The sequence below is a fragment of the Peromyscus maniculatus genome, chromosome 7, assembly GCF_049852395.1.
Source record: "Peromyscus maniculatus bairdii isolate BWxNUB_F1_BW_parent chromosome 7, HU_Pman_BW_mat_3.1, whole genome shotgun sequence".
Classification (NCBI taxonomy): domain Eukaryota; kingdom Metazoa; phylum Chordata; class Mammalia; order Rodentia; family Cricetidae; genus Peromyscus; species Peromyscus maniculatus.
Window position 1 is genome coordinate 62947685 of NC_134858.1, and position 21068 is coordinate 62968752.

The following is a 21068-nucleotide window of genomic DNA, read 5'->3' on the forward strand; positions in this document are numbered from 1 at the left end:
CAGCGGTTAAGAGCACTGACTGCTCTTCCAGAGGTCCTGAGTTCAATTCCCAGCAACCACATGGTGGCTCACAACCATCTGTAATGAGATCTGGCGTCCTCTTCTGGCCTGCAGGCAAACATGCTGTATACATAATAAATAAATAAATCTTAAAAAAAAAAAAAAACAGGATTCTTAAAAAAAAAAAAGATTTATTTTGCGTGAGAGACTGTGTGTGTGTGTCTGTCTGCCTGCCTGTCTCTCTATCTCTGTCTCGGTCTCTGTCTGTGCACATGTGTATGCTGGAGGGGTTGAGTTCCTGTAACTGGACTTATCATCAGTTGTGAACTGCCCAGTGTGGATGTTGGAAACCAAACGTGGCTCCTCTGAAAGAACAGCAAGCGCTCTTAACCGCCGAGCATCTCTCCAGCCCTGGAGCATGTTAATGTAGTCTTTCAGATTTATTCAGCTTTACCAAGACTTCAGTGGGGGGAGGGGGCGGTAATTAAATTGTGTACAGCTTTATTACCTACATATGGGATTGGGTTTGGTTTGGTTTATTCAGTCTTGGAAGTTAAACTCGGAGCCTGTGTATGCTGAACGTACAGTCTACCACTGAGTCATGCCCTTAGCTTAATGTAAGACTTTCAATTAAAGCCTTTATAAATACATCCCCCTTTCTTTTAGGGTGTTGTCTACATCCTAGTTTAGAAGCCTTATCCACAAAGAGAATTTTAATAATAAAATATATCAAATTCAAAGTTATCCTGTGATTTACACAGCAGTATCTATCCCATTGATTTTTTTAATGGCAATATAAATCTGAGGGCTTAAAACAAGACTGTTGGTGAGTTTTGAGTATTTTTAAATGAGGAGACTGGAGATAGAGCTCAGTGATACACACACACACACACACAGAGAGAGAGAGAGAGAGAGAGAGAGAGAGAGAGAGAGAGAGAGAGAGAGAGAGACACACACACACACACAGAAATTCTTAGGGAACAAGTCTCAGTCCCTAGAAATGAATTTATATTTTTGTCCTTGTCATCACCATGTCATACTTTTTTTTGTCATAGTGAAAGTACAGGAATTCAAAAAAACTAAGAAAATTGCAAAGGATCATTTTATTGAATAATTCCTTAAAGAAATGCTACTAAATCGAGGGAGGGTCTTGAGAAACAATTTATCCACAGTTCTCCTGGCTCTTTGAACCTCGTGTTCTCAATTCAGAATGAAATTGAGTTTCTTTACCTGAGGAATTCTGGAGTAGTTGCTCTTGACCCTCAGACTATTTGAAAAGGAAGTTGATGTGTACTGAACTTGTTGTGTGTGAGCTGAAGAGATGACTCTCTGGTTAAGAGCACTGGCTGCTCTTCCAGAGGACACGGGTTCAGTTCTCGGAACCAGCACGGCAGCTCACAGCCATCCCTAGCAGCAGCCCCAGGAGATCTGACGGCCTCTTCTGGTCTCCACTGGTACCCACATGCATGTGTGTTCCAGACACAAACACAAACACAAAGATAAGTCTAAAAAGTAAAAAAAATTAAAAGATGTTATTTTCACACATTTTGAAAATGAAGCAAAGGTTGGGCAATGGAAATGTTATGTGATTCCTGAACTATTCAAAAAATGAGTTGCATTTTAAGTTTTTAACATAAAATTTCTATTTCAGTTGCAGTATCCAGTTTATTGGGACCATCTTGAGTTCTGTGATGGATTCAGAAAACTTTTAGACCACTTACAGTTGGATAAAGTGAGTACCCTAAACTAATAACATGTGATTGTACTGTGCATCTTATAAAGGCTAAGGCTGTCTTTTATTTTTTAATAATAGCTTTATTGTGATATGATTCACATATCACACAGTGTATCATTTTTAAAGTAGTAGGCAGTCACATATTTAAAATTCCAAGATATATTTGTAGCTGTCAGTACTATCAACTTGGGAGCCTTTTTTCCACCCCCTAAAAGGAAATTTATTGGGCCAATGAGATGGTAAAGGCACTTGCCACCAAGCCAGCCCAGGGGCCACATGGTAAATGAGAACTGTAGCTTGTCATGGTGCCGGTTACACGTTGGGCGCCAGTTGTGGGGGTCTCTGTGACTACCAAGCTTAGTAGAATAACAGTCCAAGTGAGATTTTTTAAAAAAAAAGCATTTAGGGTCAGTACAACTCAGTATCGAGTGTAGAGCCCGACACCGGGCAGTTTATTTTAGGCATATTGAAGCACAGCACCATTTGAAAAAAAGTTTGCTGGTAATAATTAACTCGTCCTGTGTGCACAATAAAGCTTAAGGCACGAGTACATCAAAAACTTTCAGAAAGTACCTTTGACATCTTCCATAAAGATGGGTTCTATAGATTGATTACGTGTGACATCATAAGGGTCTCGGGAGGATCTGGTGTGGTCTCCGTCATACAGGTATCACAAAGGTCACCAAGCTGTTAACCACCTCCCAGCCTTCGGGGCGGAAAACATGTTATACATCTCTTCCTTTGAAGAGACAACCCTTCGTATTTAACATTCCTGGTTTCCCTAGTGCTTATCTAGAGCACAAGGGCCTCTGTGCCTCCTACATCCTCTGACCTCCACAAGCATGCCATGGCACAAGTGTGCCTGCGTCTACACACACACACACACACACACTTTTTTTTAAATGCAAGTAGAAAAGTTATCAGTCACACCCCATCTTTCCTCCTAGCTCTGCAACCTCTATGACCTTATTTGCTCTGGACATTTTACCTAAGTATAATTATATGAGATATGGCCCTTTGTAACTAGCTTTTTCTGCTTAGCATAATGTGTCTAAGGTTCTTTCCAATGTAGCATGGGTCAGCCCAGGTTGAGTATCTCTATCTGAAATGCTTGAGATGGTGTCTCAAATTTTGGAGTAGTTGCATACACTCTATCTGTTGAGTGTCCCTGATCTGAAGATCCAAAATGCTGTAAAATCTGAGATTTTATCAGAATTATGTCCTCAACAAGGGTTTGGTTTCAGGGCATGTACTGAGTGGTTGTGTGTGCCAACTTGACTCTAGCTAGAGTCATCAGAGAGGAAGGAGCCTCAGTTGAGGAAATGCCTCCATGAGATCCAGCTGTAAGGCATTTTCTCAATTAGTGATTGATAAGGAGGGACCAGTCCATTGTGGGTGGGCCCACCCAGGGTTAGTGGTCCTGCCTTCCATAAGAAAGCAGGTTGAGCAAGCCATGTGAAGCATGCCAGTAAGCAGCACCCCTCCATGGCCTCTGTGCCAACTCCTGACTCCAGGTTCCTGCCCTGTTTCAGTTCCTGTCCTGACTTCCTCAATGATGAACAGCAATGCTGAAGTGTAAGCCAAACAAACCCTTTCCTCCCCAACTTTTTGGTCATGGTGTTTTGTCACAACAACAGAAACCCTGACTAAGAAAGGGCATTAGATCATTGTTTTGTTTTGTTTGAGACAGTCTCATGTAGCCCAGGCTGGCCTCAAGCTCACTATATAGCCAAGCATGATTTTGAACTCCAGGTCTTCTACCTTCCAGTGCTGGGAGGATTAGAGGCATGAGCCACCACACTCTGCAACCCATGAGACTGGATCCTAGAAACCTGACTGGGGTGACGAGGGAATGATAGGACAGACAGGTGTACAGAAAAGCTGGGATCGGGTGGGCCATGAGCTCTGATGGAGATGCTCCAGAAAAACTCAGTTGGTTGTATACCCCTGAACAAGGAGGCGGTGGAGGGGAGCAGTTTCAGGTTGTAGTTACCCAGGAGGAGGAAGCCGTGGTTGATAGTGTCTGCACACAGCTGAAGGTCAGTTGTTCATCAACACTTACATTTGGTCCAAGGGAAGGCTTTGCCATTCCCATGGGTCCTAGACAAGCTGTGCTGGCGTCGGTCGTACACATTCCCTCACCTCCGCTCCCCACAACCATATCCAGTGTGTTGTTTCCGGGGGTTTTGTTTGTTTGCTCGAGACTTACGTGTATTAGTGTATGCACAGATACAAGTACTTGCAGAGGTCAGCAGAGGATGTTGGGTGTCCTCTGTCATTCTCCACCTATTCCTGTGAGGCAGGGTCTGGGGCTACAGGTATGTGTGGAACACTGGCTTGTCACATGGCTGTTAGGATCCAGACTCTGCAGCAAACACTCTTAGCTGCTGAGTCATGTTTTAATCTTGTGCATTGTTTTCTTGATGGGGCAAATACATGTATTTAAATGTCTGTTAAATTTCTAACTGCTGCAGCTGTTTCAGCCTGCTAGGTGGTGATGGCATATTCCGTGATTCATAAAAATTGAAACAACTCAGTGTTTTAGGATCTGCCTTATGTTTGTTTATAATTAGGTCCATCTGTTTGGGGCATCTTTGGGAGGCTTTTTGGCACAGAAATTTGCAGAATACACGCACAAGTCTCCGAGAGTCCACTCCCTCATCCTCTGCAATGCCTTCAGTGACACATCCATCTTCAACCAAACGTGGACTGCAAACAGGTAAGAACGGGAGTTTTTCAGTGTTGGCTGTGGGGAAGTTTGATTCAGCGGCAACAGAAAATGGACAAGAACAGAACTCTGTGCATGCCACACTCCGCTCTTCTCTTTCTGAGTCTGGGTTCAGCGTGTAGTCACGTGCTTTCACAGTCTCTCTCTGGGGGTCTACAGTAGCAGACGCTGTTCTGTCCTGCTTACCTCGTAAGATCGGTTCCTCTAAATTGACAATTTCGTGTGGATTTTCCCATTTTTCTATTGTGCTCTGCTATAAGTCTTTACAATTTGCTCTCCTTCCTTTCTGGGCTATTGCCCTGAGGGGCGATCTTCTGCACAAAGGTGAAGAACACTTAGTTCGTGGTGGTGTGATCGTGATACTTCATGTCCCATTCTTCAGAATTGCTTCAGAATTTACATAGTAGAATTACTTTAGGGGCTACCAGTGAGGTACCAGGTTCCCCTCAACGATCCTTTCATTGCTTTTAACGTTTTATTTTTAATCTTTGCGTGTGTGAGTGCAAGCCACGGTGCACTGTGGCAACCAGGACACCTTGGGTCTGAGTCCTGACATTCCCTGCTGTGTGTATGCCACGGTAGCTGGTCCCATGAGCCTCTGGGGAGTCTCCCTTCTTGCTGTGGGTGCTGTAGGATTACAGGCTGGTGCTACTGCTTCTGGCTTTGTGCGGGTTCCAGGGATCTGAACTCAGATCCTCGCCAAATTCATGACAGACACTTACTCCATGGAGTCGTCTCCCCAGCCCGGTTTTAACATTTTACTTGATAAATTAAATGATATCTTAAGGCCAGTGTGTACTTATTGTCAGGAAGGCTAGTCTCTACTTTGAACACAAGTCCATTTACTTTCCACTAGAAAAAGACCCAGTGAATTAAGGACAAGTTGTGAGGAAAGGATTTACTTGGTAAGTCAGCAAGACCCAGAAGATCTGAAGGCTAGGGTCCTGAACGATCACCTTAACAGAGATTTTTATTTTACTATGTGTTAGAACAGGTTTTAAGCTTTTATTGTGGAAACTTGGTAATGTGTTGATTAGCAGTGCTGGTTTAAATGCTGAGAAAGAGCTGTGTCCTCAAGGAAGCCTGGGCCTTTCCAGCCAAGGATTCCAGTGGTGCGTTTATTCTCTTCTTCCTGTGTTAGATTCCAGTCCACAGCCTTGTGGGACAGGGCACTGACTCCAGGGGTTACTTAATGAGAAAAGAGAGGTGATTTCAAAACGGAATTGCTTCACTTGGAGGTAGAAGTCTGCCCTGGTAGGTGAACTTCTGCTGTAACCATCCCAGCAAAACCAACTCTTGGCCTCATTTACTGAGCGTCATTCTGGCTCGGGGCTTTAACTACAGGCCAGGTTAAAGGTGAAGTCAGGTTTGCCTCCCTTGTCCTAAGGGCACCCACAGTTCCTCTTTGGAATAAGCCCAGGGCAGAGATGGATTTGCACCATCCCCATTCACTGTATAGTTTCTGGGTAAGGCCTCAGAAGAGATCGTCTCCATTTGTTCATATGTCTTCCTTAGTAAATATATCTCATAAATCCCACACTAAAGAGAAATAGTGAGCAGAAGTCTTGTAGGACTCCGGCATTTTGATGCATAAGCCATCTTCCCCAAGGCTGGTGTTCCTAGCCAAACATAGGAGGTTGTGTCAGAATGCAAGGGGTTTGCTAGCAGAGGGAAAGGACAAGTGCCACCAGTGTGTGTCACCAAGCCTCTGCTGAGTGACAGTTCGGGAATCTGACTGTCCTGGCGATGGATCCACAATCTAAGCTAGGTCTAGACCCTTTGACAGATGGGTTTCTCAGAAGTACTTGAATTGGGCTGGTTCACTTTGCTGCATGCTCATGGTCTGCTCCCTGTTCCTGGGAGGTTTGTAGGACCTGGTCACCGGGCAGAAATGGATGGCATGGCCCTGGTTTATACAGACCTGCTAGAGGCAAACTCGGATAAAGGTTACTATTACTCCAGTGTTTTTCCTACCCAGTCTCCCCTGGTCCTTGACTAAGTCAGCTTGTTCTCCTACAGAGGAAGAGATCTCAAGTGGCCTGCCCTATAGGAGAGTTTTACATTTATTGTTGTATATGATGTGTGACTGTAGGGCACACATGTGCCACAGAGCGCTTTGGGAGGTTAAAGGGCATCTTTCAGGAGTCTGTTCTCTCCTACCTTGTTGAGGCAGGGTGTCTCTCTTTCTGACAAGCTACATAGTCCAGGCTGACTGGCCCAGCAAGCTTTTGGGTCCTTCTCCTGGCTCTGCTTCCCATCTCACAGTAGGAGTTGGTGCTTGCCACCATGTGTGACTTTTTCATGGGTTCTAGGAACAGAACTCAGGTTACACAACTAATGATTTTACCCACTGAGCCACCCCAGATACTATTTATTCCAAGATGGTTTCTTGACAGATTTTGTAACGGTTTTCTTACTGGTCTTTTTCATTGCCCAGGGCCTCCTAGAAGAGTGTAATTTCCAAGTAATAGGTAGTATTCTAGACACTGATTGGGTAACAGCTGGGGCACAAGAAGGTCCATTGTTCTTTTAAGGTTTTATTTTTAAAAATACTATGTGCACGCATGTGAGTGTGGGTACCCATGGAGTCCAGAAGAGGGCATTAGATCCCCTGGAGTTACAGGCACTTCTGAGTTGCCCGGAATGGGTGATGGGAACCAAGCAGTGGGTGCTATGAACTGCCAAGCACCTCCCCAACCCCTGGCACTGGCTTTAAGGAAGCCAGATTCCAGGATATTTCTTTCTTTCTTTTTTTTTCTTTTTTTTTTTTTTTTGGTTTTTTGAGACAGGGTTTCTCTGTGTAGCTTTGCGCCTTTCCTGGAAGTCGCTTTGGAGACCAGGCTGGCCTCGAACTCAAAGAGATCCGCCTGCCTCTGCCTCCCGAGTGCTGGGATTAAAGACGTGCGCCACCACCGCCTGGCCTCCAGGATATTTCTTTACGAGTTCTTTGATAATCCAAGTCCAATAGGCCTTTACCCACCTAGAAAATATATATCTACAAAACTCACAAAGGTCTTGGAGCACTGGAGGGACACTAACTTGCCACTCTTTGCTGGAGCACAGAGGTCTAATTTTCCCTTCTTCAGATTTTTAACACATACTAGTTTTGTTGCTTTGGGAGTTTGGAGATGGGGGGGGGGCTCACTTTATAGCCCTGAACTCTCAGAAGTCTGCTTGCCTCCGCTTCCTGAGTGCCAGGATTAAAAGGTGTGCATCCCCACACCTGGTGTTGGAGTTTTTGTAGCCCAGACTGGTTTCAGAATCTTCTGCCTCTGCTCCCCTAGCGCTGGGATTACAGGTATTACCACCAAACCTGGTCCACGCCATGAAGTCTTAGGGTGGCGTGTTAGACAGTCCTGTAGAAAAAGAGTCCCGTGTACATCGTCATACCCATCGGGAGACTGCTGTGCAGTGGGATGTATTGTCACAGTCTCGGCAAGGGCTTCCTAGAGCTGAGTGACCTCCAGAGCACCGCATTTCCATCCAGGACTACAGGTCAACAGTGAAATCCTAGGGCTTGGGAAGAGTGCTGTGCAGCAGGCATAAGGACCCGAGTTAAGGTCCCCAGCACCCATGTATAGGCAGAACACATCCACACCTGCCTATAACCCCAGTGCTGGGTGGGGCAGCGGTGGAGACAGAAGGATTGCTAGCCTGACAGCCTAGCCTAAAAACAGTGAGCTCCAGCTTCAGTGGGACCCTGTCTCAAGGGCATAAGGCCAAGAGTGATAGAAGACAGCTGTGTCCTCTGGCATGTACCACACACACAGCAAAGTCCTGTTCTTCAGGCCTTTCTTTTCTTTATTGGTATATGAAAGTTTATATTGACATAAATCAATTCGAGGTCCAGTTAGAACTGAGCGGTCACCAACTCCAACAGCCTTCTTCACAGCTTTATGAGCCAGCTTTCCACTCACTAGATTATCCCTTCTGGTGGTCGTAACAGTAGATTATGGTCACCTAGGGATGCTGTGAGCAGCCACTAGTAACTGCAAGATTTTCAGCAACCTGCTTTCCCTTGGCTAAGCCTAGCACCCCATATGATGCTTTTTGCCTCCTGAACCATCGCTCTTGTCTTTGGGTTCCCCAGAATGCTTTTACCATGTGCCCGTCCCAGCAGTAGGCAAAGCCTGATCAGAGGCCCAGACGGCTGAACATACTAGTTCAATAATCTATAGGCAGTCATACTTGGGGTGGTGGCATCAGAGAGGTATAATTCCCTGCAGAGGTAGCTCATCCCACACTGGGACTGGCCAGTCGTATGGCGGGGTGGTTTCCCATTCCTGAGGAAAGGATGTGGTAGAGGACATGCTCAAAGGTTGTCCCACGGGTTTGGTGCATGTCAGGCGAGCGCTCAGCCACCGAACTACAGCCCCACCCTCGGGGCTTCGGCCTTTCTAGACTCTAATGTCACTTAAAATGACATGGTAGAACCAAGATGTGGTGGTATGAACCTGACATCCTAACACCCAGAAAACTGCGGAGAAATTGTCAGAGGTTAACAAGGGCCTGTCTCACACAACAAAACAAAAGCCTCCTACAGTGGTTTACATTAAACCCGTAATTGGCATTCCAAGTTCTGCAAGGGAAGAAAACAAAAACAGCCATTTACCCCAGATCCAGTCAAGTGCTGTCTGGACTTGTTTATACCCTGGCAGATACTTCCCTGCCTCTAAGACAGTGGTTCTCAACCTGTGGGTCACGACCCCACAAGGGTACCATATCAGATATTTACAATTCATAATGGTGGCAAAACTACAGTTACGAAGTAACAAAATAATTTTCTGGCTGGGGGGGTCAGCACACCATGAGGACTGTATTAAAGGGTCGCAGCATTAGGAAGGTTGAGAACCACTGCTCTAGAACAAAGATTGTAAGTAGGGGAGTTGTGTGCTTGTCTGTGGCTTAGCACATGGCAGTTTGTAACCTTCGGTCGCTTCTATGTTGGCAAGGCTCTGCTGAGCAGGTCCTGCCACTTGAATGCAAATAGCTCTTGTCTCCAAGAGTAGTAGTTGGCAGCAGAGTGAAAGGCACTAGGGTGCAGATTCGGGACAGTTCTGTTTCCCTTAGACTTTGAGACTCAGTTGAAGGCGGGTTTTTTTTGTTGTTGTTGTTTGTTTTTTGTTTTGTTTTATTTTTTGTTTTTTTTGAGTGCTGACATTATATCAAGTCTGGTAGGACTGTATTTGTATAAATATTAAAATTGTACTTTATTAAGACGGATCTCACTAAACTCGGCCTCTGCCAGCTTCACCCTCCCAAGAGCTGGTACTCAAGGCTCATGCCACCATGCCTGGCTAATAAGTCTTACCCTCTCCGTCTCCCATAGAGGCGGAATCTCTCTCTGGAACTCCAGGACTTTCTGAAGAGCTAGTCTAGCTGGCCAGCTAGCCGTGGGAATCCCGTGCCTTTACCTCCCGTGTGCTCCGCGCACTGGCTCGGGCACTGGGGATCTGAACCCCACTGAACCCCAGGCCTCACATCTGCAGGGCAAGCACTTGACCTTTGAGCCATCTCCCCAGCACTCCGTTATGACAGGTTCTCGTGTTTTCTAGACTGGCTTCCAACTCTCTAGAGGTGACCTAGAGGTCTTGATCCTCCCAAGTGCTGGGGTTATAGGTGTGGACCACCATACAAGTTTATGCAGTCCTAGGGATCGAACCCAGGGCATTTGCATGATAGGCAAGCACTCTACCAACTGAGCCGTATCCCACTCTGTTCTTAATGTCACGCTCATGCCACGTGATCTGGTGCATGCTGAGGCAGGGTGATCACAAGTTTGAGATCAGCCTGGGCTTGTATGTACATGGTGAGACCCTGTGTGAAACGAAAGAGGCCACGCTCGCCTTTCCCAGGTGTTGTGATCATCTCATGGTCAGCACTGATGTATCCTCTCTAGGGACTGGAATAGATGGATCTTTGGAGCTTTATTGTAGCTCATGAGTCTTGTTTGGAAACCCCTTCACCCCCTTGCTAAAGCTTAATAGGGGAATGCCTCCTTTGGAGATGTACTCTATCAAGGCAGCCACTAGGGGGCTACCTGGCTAGAGCTGATGTGCCCACTGCCAGCCTTGTCAATCACTGGCTCCGTTCATCTGGTAACAGCATGTACAGTGGATGCATTGCAGACAGAGGTGAATTGTTCCTCTGAAGGAAGTCTTTCTGTAGGGAAGATTGTTGTTCTATCAGTTAAGCAAGCGTGATGTCGTGAAGTGTCCAGGACCCAGAGACCTCCACAGGCATTGTCGGGGAGGTGGCTGCCTGGCCAAACTCTGTCCGACTTCATCGCTCCTAGGTTTTTTGTTTGTTTGTTTGTTTGTTTGTTTGTTTTAGTTATCCTTCACAAACTTTGTTACTTGCTGGGCTCTCTGATGTTTCCTTACCTTTCTTGTACCATTTAGAGCAATCCAACCATTCTTCTTTAGGACAAAAATGTTATTTTTCCAAACAAATCCTTTCTTAGAAAAAACTCTTCTCACCACACCACAAAATATATCTTCATACTTACACTTTTCTTTATATTTCTCTCTTCCATGTGTACTGGTTCTTTCCTGCCTTACTGCATTCCTTAAAATATATGTCTTCAGGCCATGTGTGGTGGTACATGCCTTTAACCCCAGCACTCTGGAGGAAGTGAATTCAAGGCCAGCTGGGCTATACAGCAAGTTCCGAGCCAAGCCAGGGCGATCTAGTGAGACCCAGTCTCAGACGTTACAGAATCGCCAAATTTAAACAAGATTTGTCTCAGTAAAATATATTTTATGATTTTATGATTTTGTTTTTTCATCAAAATGCAGCTTAATTTCTTTTTGCAGTATTTGCTTACTGAATTACATGTTCATTCCAGTCTCAACTTTTAGTGACCATACTTTTGGGTGACAATCAAGAATGAAGCAATCCTAAACTGTATTAACAGACCCAGATGGAGTTCTCACCCAGTTTTGCTAATAGATTCAAGATCTATAGGTTACCGCTGAAATGTACCCATCATGTAAACAAGACCTCTAGTTGAATGATCAGTTCTGTTCTGTTTAAGCATTCATGTGTCTGTAACCAACTAGAGGAATTTCTGTGTGATTTTCTTTAGTCATCTCCCTATGTCCCCTGGAGGGCTTCAAACTCTTGTTCTTCTGGTGCCTTCTCCAGAGTGCTGAGATTGTGAGCATGTATTCCCACACTCCGTTTCCTCAGGATTGTACCATGTCGCTGTGACATCTAACTTGTGCATAAGGGTAAATACATAAATGCCGTTTGTGAAGACATGGGCTCACAGTTCTGAAGGTTGGGAAAGACTCGCTTTGTAGCCCAGATCTTCCGGTTCCGGTCTCTGAGCACTGGCATGACAGGCATGTGCCACCACGCTTGGCTTCAAATCTGCCCCAACAGACGTCTTCCTTTTTTAAAAAAGGATGTACACAGATGAGCTAATTCACAGTGGAAACCTAAGTCCAGCGCTGCACCCTTTTCCCAGCAGGGTGCCTGCTCAGTGCTTCCCAGCATGCACAGGGCCTAGACTGGATCCCAGCATGGGGAGGGGGACGGGGAGATAAAATGGTCAAGCCTGCTGTCGTAGTGCACACTTGTAATCACAGCACTCAGACGGCTGGGGCAGGAGAAGTACAAGTTCAAGGCCAGCCTGGGCTCCATAGCAAGATGCTGTCGGGGCCAAGAGAGCACAGAGGGCGTCCTCGGCTTTAAGAGCAGGAGGCGGTCGGGGCGGGAGGGAGCTTACAAGGTTATTGGGACATTGCTGAGTGGTTCTTCCAGGAGGAAGCTCAGCTTTCAGTAAGCGTCAGGAGACGGCCTGGGCCTTTGGGAAGTAACCCTGAGCACAGGTTCAGAGGAATGAGTGTTTTCCCATGGTGACGCTCAGCATTTGAAATTCATGGACTACCTACCAATTAAAGGTCACATATTTAGAAGGTGGGCAAGATGGCCCAGCAGATGAAGAGCTTTGCCACTAAGCCTTTCCAAACCCGAGTTCACTTCTGGAGCCCACGTGCTAGAAAAAGAGAACTGACCCCCACAAGTTCTCCTCTGACCCCCACGTGTGCACTGTGGGCGCACACATACAGTGAAGAAATGTAACGACAGGGTTTCTCTGCGGAGACCAGGCTGGCCTCGAACTCACAGAGCTCCACCTGCTGATGCTTCCCGAGTGCTGGCATTAAAGGCGTGCGCCACCACTGCCTGGCCAGGAATCTTTCTCCTAATGCTGAATTTTCTGAACAGCCACTGGAAATGAGGCCAGTTAGAAAAAAACTTGTCATCAGAATGCTTTCAGTGCTGAGGTATTTTGCAGCATTGCTGAGTCCTGAGTTGAAGTGCAGCTCTTGGGGGCTTTGGGGTATCCATAGGAGCTGGTTGTGGGCTTTCTGAAGGCAGTTCAGCTTTCCTCAGGATTCCAGCCACCCGGCCATGACGGAGCTTCAGTGCTGAAGACGACTCACCGTTTATGTGCAGACTTCAGTGTTGGTCACCAGCCTCTGTATTTTTTCTCTCTTTCAGCTTTTGGCTGATGCCAGCATTTATGCTCAAGAAAATAGTTCTTGGGAACTTTTCCTCTGGCCCAGTGGACCCGATGATGGCTGATGCCATTGACTTCATGGTGGACAGGGTAAGGATCCAGATCCTGCTGGAGACTTTGTTCTGGGCGTTTTTTGTGCACAGGTGAAAGGAGGTGCATCTGTCTCCGGGTCTGTAGAGGAGGTCTTTGTTAATACTCAGGCCTCTGCTAATACTTCCAAACAGACCCCACTGCTGGGGAGGGCTTAGCTCCGGCAGGGGAGGCAGAGGCGGGCAGATGACTGTGAGTTCAGGACAGCCAGGCTTCGGAGTGAGCCTTATTTGTTTCTATAATGTACAGCAATAGTAAAATACTACAGATTCTTTAAAAACTGGTAGGTTTCTTAAGGTTTACTGTGCGCATTAAGGCCATGGATCATTTAACCTGATGCAGCATCGCCTAATGTGTATATACATTGGGATGGTGCCCATCGTTTATTACATTGTTTATTAATTAGTTTAAAATTTAAGGGCCAGGTGATGGTGGCACACACTTTAATCCCAGCACTCATTTGAGGCCAGCCTGGTCTGCAGAGTGAGTTCCAGAATACCAGGTCTACACAGAGAAGCCCTGTCTCAAAAAACCAAATAAATAAAAGTTCAGGGGTCAGAGAAATGACTCAGTGGCCAGGAGCACTTGCTGCTCTTCCAGAAGTGAGTTTGGTTCCCAGCACCCACCCTTGGTGCTGGCTCCAGCTCTAGGAGGCTCCAGCACCTCTGATTGCTGAGGGCATCTTCTCTCATGCGTACACACCCCCTTCACTGATACACATATTGTCTGTGTCATATATAAAAATAAAACAAATCTTAAACAAAAGTTAGAGGCTGGAGAGATGGCTAAGAGTGTGTACTACTCTTCCAGAAGATTCAAGTTCCGTTCCCAGCACCCATGTCAAGGAGCTCACAGCCACCTGAAACTCCAGCTCCAGGGGATCCAACACCCTCAGCTGGCCTCACAGGCACCTGTACACATACAGTTTAAACATAAAATTAAATCTTTAATTTTTAAGTAAATTTTTGCAGCCTGGCTATGGTAGTTATACCTGTCCCCTCTGCACTTGGGAGGCTGAGGCAGAATGGTCTCCACCTGAGGCCAGCCTAGATAATACAGCAAGACTGTCTTCAAAAACAAAAGCTCCCAAGACCACACTAGAATGCATCTGCAGTTCTTGGGCATCCGAGAATCCAGCTCCTTTAGGGTGGGGAGATGTGTTGTTTTGTCTTTTTTTTTTTTTTTTTTTTTTTTTTTTTTTTTTTTTTTTTTTTTTTTTTAAGGCAGGGTTTCTCTGTGTAGCCCTGGTTGGCCTTGAACTCAGAGATCCGCCTGCTTCTAGCATTAAAGGCATGCCCCACCACCTCTGGCTAAGTTCTGTTGTCTCTTGAGACGAGGTGTTTTGTGACCTCAGACTTCACCTCCGGAGTGCCGGTTGCAGGGGTGTGCTGCCATGGCCGGCTAGAATCTGTTTTCACTTGACCTCCTTCCCTACCACTCAGGCCAAGCTGATAAATGAGTCCGCAAGCTGGTGTTCCAGGACCAAGGTGCAGGAGATCCTTACACGTTATTTGTCGCTTTGGAGGTGCACAGATTAGTGTGCTGTGCCCGTAGGCACCTGGCTTAGGCAGTGGCACAGGCTGAAGCCAGAGGAAACTTCAGACCACATTCCAGTTACAGAGCCTGACTTAGGTGCCACAGTCGGAAAAAGGCCACTGCCCTCAAGTCCCAGATCAGTCTCTCAGACATTGGCTTTTCCCCATGCACATTCCCAACATCATAAGCACAGATGTCACCTGGGGACCCACTGTGAGCATAAAAACAAGATGACCGCAGCTGTTCCCTGTGTTTCTTCCTGCAGCTGGAGAGTCTGGGTCAAAGTGAACTGGCGTCAAGACTCACTCTCAACTGTCAAAATTCCTACGTGGAACCTCATAAAATTCGGGACATCCCTGTAACCATCATGGATGTAAGTTTCTTTTGAAGTAATATTAGGTGCTTGCCAAGATATAGTTATTTTGTGATGTTAACCATGCTTTTTTCTGCAAACATACCTTGGCTTTCTCAATTACAAAGTAATCCACTGCTCATCCTGGATTTTTCCTCATAAGAGCGACAGCATTGTGCTGGGCGTGCTAGTGAATGCCAGTGACCCCAGCACTGGAGAGACAGAGGCAGGGAGATACTCTGGTTGGAGACAACCTGGTTTACATAGCAGGCCATAGGCCAGCCAGTGGTAGTGACACTGTCTCAACTCTCCCGCCACCAAAAGTAAATATATGTGTGTGTATGTATGTATGTGTATATATGTATACGCGCGCGCACACGCACACACACACACACACACACACACACACACACACACAGGCCGGAGAGATGATGGCTCAGCAGTCACGAGCACTGGCTGTTCTTGCAGAGGACCTGGGTTTGTTTCCCAGCACCTACATGGTGGCTCACAGCCATCTGTAACTCCAGTTCCACAGGTTGATTCCTTCCTCCGGCTTCTTCAGATATCAGGCATGTATGTGGCGCAGACATTCATGCAGGCTAAATAAAACACACAAAGACAAATTTCAATAAGCCTAGTAATCTTTATCCATTTGGGGAGGGTTGCTTTGGGGTGTGGGAACAGAACCTATGACTTTCCGTGTGCTGGGCAGTCACTCTGCCGCTCAGCTGTACACCTCAAGCCCTTGGGTTGGTGTGTTTTTATTTCCTCATCGATAGGTACTGTGTTTTAAACATTTCACAAAGAGGTTGCCTCACAAGAGTAGAGAATTTCTGTAAGGTAGGACTGGCAAGATGGCTCCACAGCCCAAACTGCCTGCTGCCAGGCCCAAGAGCCTGAGTTTGAGCCAGGACCTCTTGGCCAGACAGTAGATCCCCATGCTCCATGTCCTGGTGGATGACCAACTGGCTACATGTTTCTGGGAATTTGCTTGCTCTGGGTACACCATTGGTTCAAGTCTAGACTGTTCCACTTACCACAGCGCTTTTAAGGTTGAGTAGAGCCAAGCTGGAAACATGGCTCAGTGGCTAAGCACTCGCTGCTTTTCTGGAAGATCTGAAATCAATTCCCAGAACCTATATCTGGTATTTCCCAGCTGCCTGTAACTCCAGCTCCAGGGGATTTTTAACCCTCTCATGAAGACACTGATTTCACATGCATGTACCCACACAAAGATTCACACATGTACACATAATTTAAAATAAAAAACTGGAAAAAAAATTCATTCTAGAGAGCTAGCTCATTGGTTAAGAGCATTAGCTGCTCCTGAGAACCTGAGTGTAGTTCCCAGCGCCCACATGATAACTCACAAGCGTTCTTAACTACAGTTCAGAGGATCTGACATCCTCTTCTGGCCTACATGCATGTGGTGCACAGACAAAAAACTGTTCATATCAAAATAAAAATTGAAAATGATTCACTGGCCCCATAATGTATCTGAATATCATTCCTTTAGGGCTGAATGATACTCTGTTACATAAACTTTACATCTTGTTGATATCGTCACCTTTCAATGGACATCTGACTAATATGAACGTGTCTATTAACATGGGAGTAAAGAGATCTGAGTCCTTGCTTTTAACTCTTGTAATTGGGGCTGCAGAGAGAGCTCACTGGTTAAGGGCACTTATGCTCTTGTAGAGAACCCAGGTTCTGTTCCCAGCACCTACATGGTTGCTCACAACCGTCCATAACTCTAGTTCCAAGAGATCCTGTGCTCTCTTCTGGGCACCACACCTGTGCCCCACACCCCCTCGGTCACTCACACACACAGTGGCACCCATGGAATTCAACTTCAGACTTTCTGAGGAACTGACACAATGTCTTCAATGGTTGTGTCATTTTTTATTTCCCCCCAGTGGTGCACAAGGGTTCTGGTTCGTTTACCATTCTGACATTTTGGTTGTGAGCCTAGCCTTTAATCGCTGAACCATCTCTCCAGCCCCAGAGCCTGCATTTTAAAAAACAAAACAAAACAAAAACAAACCCTAGGCCTGGTGGCACATGCTTGTAACAATAGCAGCCCTGGTGAGGTGCAAACAGGCAGGTTCCTGATGCTGACCTGCCAGTCTAGCCTGCTTAGTGAGTTCCAGGCCACCAAGAGTCCCCGTCTTAAAAAACAAGCTCTTGAGAATGACACCTGGGGCTGGCGAGATGGCCCAGAGGTTAAGAGCACTGACTGTTCTTCCAGAGGTCCTGAGTTCAATTCCCAGCAACCACATGGTGGCTCACAACCATCTGTAATGAGATCTGGTGCCCTCTTCTGTGTACATAATAAATAAATCATAAAAAAATAAAAAATAAAAAGAGAATGACACCTGACGTTGACCTCTGGCCTCCACATACACATAAACATGCATACATATACACACAAAATTTATCTGTGTTTGTGTGTATATATGTATACATACACACACTCATATATATTAAAGATATGCTTAGCTTTAAAATATTTTCAAAAACTACCTTGTATGCAAGCTTGCATTGCGACACCTGAAAGACATCCAAAACCACATGCGCTCAGCTGCCAGAGCCCCACTCCCAGAAAGTCTGAACTTCCTGCCTTTAGTCTCTAATTTTTAAAAAAGAGTATTTTAGCCAGGCAGTGGTGGCACACACCTTTAATCCCAGCACTCAGGAAACAGGCAGGTAGATCTGAGTTTGAGGCCAGCCTGGACTACAGGGTTGCATCCAGAACAGCCAGAGCTACACAGAAAAATCCTGTCTTGAAAAACCAAAGAAAAAAATATATGCTTATGTGTATGTGTGTTTGCCTGCGTGTACGTAAGTGTATTGTGCAGTGCTCACGGGCAGAAGAGGTGTCACGTCCCCTAGAACTAGAGTTAGAGACGGTTGTGAGCTGCTTTGTGAGTGCTTGGAACCTAACTGGGGTCCTCTGGAAGAGCAGCCAGTGCTCTTAACCACTGAGCCATCTCTCCAGCCCTGAGACTTCATCTTCCTTGAAATTAGCATTTCCAGTGATTAGTCGCTATTAACATCTTGTTAATTGGCTACAGGTGAGTGCTGCAAGAGACATTTGGCAGCAGAATCTGTAACTGAAGTCGTAGGTTGGGGTTAGAATTTTCTTCTGGTGTGAGACTGGGGTCTTGCACACACTAGGCAAGCACCGTACCCCACAGCTGTATTCCCACCTGCTGGGTTGGATGTGACCAGGGACAGCACGGGGAGGTGGCTCTGACTGCTCTGGCACTCAGGGACGCGAAGGGACACTTTTGTCCTGTACTGAGAATACCATGAGGTTTCAGCTCTGTGTGTCTTCAAAGGTGTTTGACCAGAGTGCACTGTCAACAGAAGCCAAGGAAGAAATGTACAAACTTTACCCTAACGCCCGGAGAGCTCACCTCAAGACAGGGGGCAATTTCCCGTACCTGTGCAGGAGTGCAGAGGTCAATCTTTATGTGCAGGTAAGGCCAGCCCGGGAGCCCTTGAGCCTCAGAGACCCCCGAGGTGACTCTCCCTAACAGCCCTTCTCTAGATTAGCGGCCTGCACCCGCACACTGTGGTGGCGGCCCTTGGTGTGGTGTGACCTTGCCTCCTGGAGACAGGGAATTCAGCCACAGCAAGACACCACATCTAAGTGGGGACAGTGAGTCTCAGAAAACGACTTGATCTGATTATGCTCAGCAGTTAAGAGCACTGACTGCTCTTCCAGAGGACCCGGGTTCTAGTCCCAGCTCCCACGTGGCAGCTCACAATTCCAACTCCAGGGGAATCCAACGCCCTCTTCTGGCCTCCAGGGGGAACTGCATGAAGATGCATAGACATGCACACAAATCACCTGTATGTGTTAAAAAGACTGGCCATATTAGAGAGCTCTGGATTTGATTGAGACTGTCTTCCTCAATGAGTAAGGTGGAGAGTAATCAACCTTGGACCTCTACACACACAAGCCACACTTGTGCCTACAAATTCCAGAGTGCATATATATACACTAAATATGGGGGTCATAGTGGGTGAGGATGTCCATGAAAACTTGGCCAGATGTGGAGAAGCTGCTTTAAAAAACAAAACAATTTGGGGTCAAAGGTCCCGTCAATTCCTTGGTCAGGCACAGTGGTACACAGTTGTACCCATAGCACTTTGAGGCTGACATGGGATTGCTGTAAGTTCAAGGCCCGTCTGAGCTGCATAGAGACCCATGCTCTTGTGTTTGCCGGATCTTCTCCAGTCACTCTGTATTAGTGTGAGTTGTAGGGAATTTTCATGATCGCCCGCCATGCTCATTAATAACATGCTGTGCCTTCTGTTCTGTAACACAGTCCTTGGAAAATGAAGGTGCTGGGCTTGGGGAGATGACGGTTGAGTTGGTAATGCTGCTATACAAGGATAAGGACTGAGTTCAGTCCCCATAGTCCAAGTTTTAAAAAGGGGGGGTGTGGAGACACAGACAGGCAGACCTGGGGTTTGCTGGCCAGCCAGCCTAGCCTTCTGTCAGACTCTCGAGGCCTTTGAGACTATCTAAGACAAGGTGGCGGGCCGGTGAGATGGCCCAGCGAGTGAAAGACCTGCCACCAGCCTGGCAGCCCGCGTTCAGCGCCAGGAACCTACACGGAGGAGACAGCCAACCCCCGCAGGCTGTCCTGACCCCCACACGTCTACAGAAGGAGGAAAAGATAATTTTCTATAGAGTCCTAAGGAGTGACGCCACCGCCGGTGTTGACCTCTGGCCTCCACATACACTCACAAAGGAGAGCAGGGCTGGAGATGGGGTCTCGGGGTGGAGCGCTTTGCAAGCACCGCCGAAACCCTCCATCGACGTCAGCGCCGTGCACGAGGCAGCCCTAACAACGTCCTTCTGCCCTTTTCCAGATACATTTGCTGCAGTTCCAGGGAACCAAATATGCCGCCATCGACCCGTCAGTGGTCAGTGCGGAGGAGCTAGAGGTGCAGAAAGGCCGCCTCGGCCTCAGCCAGGAGGAGCCGTAGACGGCGCTGGACAGCCAGCAGCATCGCGGTCTTGTACAATCAGTTCAGGTCCACCAGGCACACTGGTCCTCACTGTTTGGGAAGCAGGACTGATGGTCATCCACATGACGTGCATCAGCTCTTCAAGCCAGTGTGACTGTCCCCTCTCCGGGATTGTTTGGGTTTTGTTTTTGTTTTTTTTTAACTTTTGAATTTGAAGAACTTTTCAAGACTCCCATTTTAAGGATTGTTAAAATTTTGCTACCAAAAGTCTTCTCCACCGTTGTGTGTTCATTTCGAAGGCTTGGGATCATGTGGCATTTTTCTTTCTCTCTGTCTTCTTCCTGCTCCCTGTGTTCCTCACTGTAAGTGCTACACCTCCAGATTGGAAGAAGAACACCATTTATTTTTATGCTTTCTTGGGCATAACCAGGGTGCCAAGGCCGGCAGCCTGCTGGCCACTCCCCCACAAATCTGCTACTTTGGTTTCCAGTTAAGCACACCATTTTGTGGGTTAGCTGTTGTATTTCTAGACATTATAGTCATTTGGAATAAAAATGGAATTTCAGTGAGTGGCTCTTGTGATTAGTGTTGCTGCACATCTGGGCTGCTGCACATCTGGGCTGCTGACCACTGCGGTGTGACTTTGGGGGGGGGAACTGCTCTGTCACCTTGGCACACATTGCTGATGATACAGTGAGTTGCTGTCACCTGCTCACTGCCACTGTGTGCCACATGCTTTTCTTTCTATCTTTCTCACTAATGGAATTTTTTTTTAAAGAAGAGATAGGGTCTCATTTAGGCTAGGCTGGCCTTGAACTCATTATGTACCAAGGCTAACTTTGAACTCCTGATCCTCCTGCCTCCAACTTCCAAGTGCTGGGATTAACAAATGTCATCCTGAAAGATCACCTGACTCCTGATAGAAATGTTTTTAATACAGGGAGAAAACAGTTTAATAAACTGCCTTCATCTATTGATCCAACTTAAAAAATTCCCAAGCTGTGGCCGGGCTTTGGTGGCCCATGCCTTTAATCCCAGCACTCAGGAGTCAGAGGCAGGCAGATCTCTGTGAGTTTGAGGACAGCCTGGTCTACAGAGTGAGTTCTAGGAC

The 21068-nt window shown here is 46.7% G+C and overlaps 1 protein-coding gene across 1 annotated transcript in view; it reads left to right on the forward strand.

Moving 5' to 3' along the window:
• Positions 1–20526, forward strand: part of Spg21 (SPG21 abhydrolase domain containing, maspardin) — a 30465-nt gene extending 9939 nt beyond the window's left edge. Inside the window, exons 4-9 of the mRNA XM_006979328.4 lie at positions 1652–1732; positions 4309–4454; positions 12972–13080; positions 14882–14989; positions 18313–18453; positions 19859–20526. Coding sequence (XP_006979390.1) covers positions 1652–1732; positions 4309–4454; positions 12972–13080; positions 14882–14989; positions 18313–18453; positions 19859–19975 — 702 coding nt within the window. The 3' untranslated portion in view covers positions 19976–20526. The remainder of the gene's footprint in view (positions 1–1651; positions 1733–4308; positions 4455–12971; positions 13081–14881; positions 14990–18312; positions 18454–19858) is intronic.
• Positions 20527–21068: the final 542 nt, after the last annotated feature.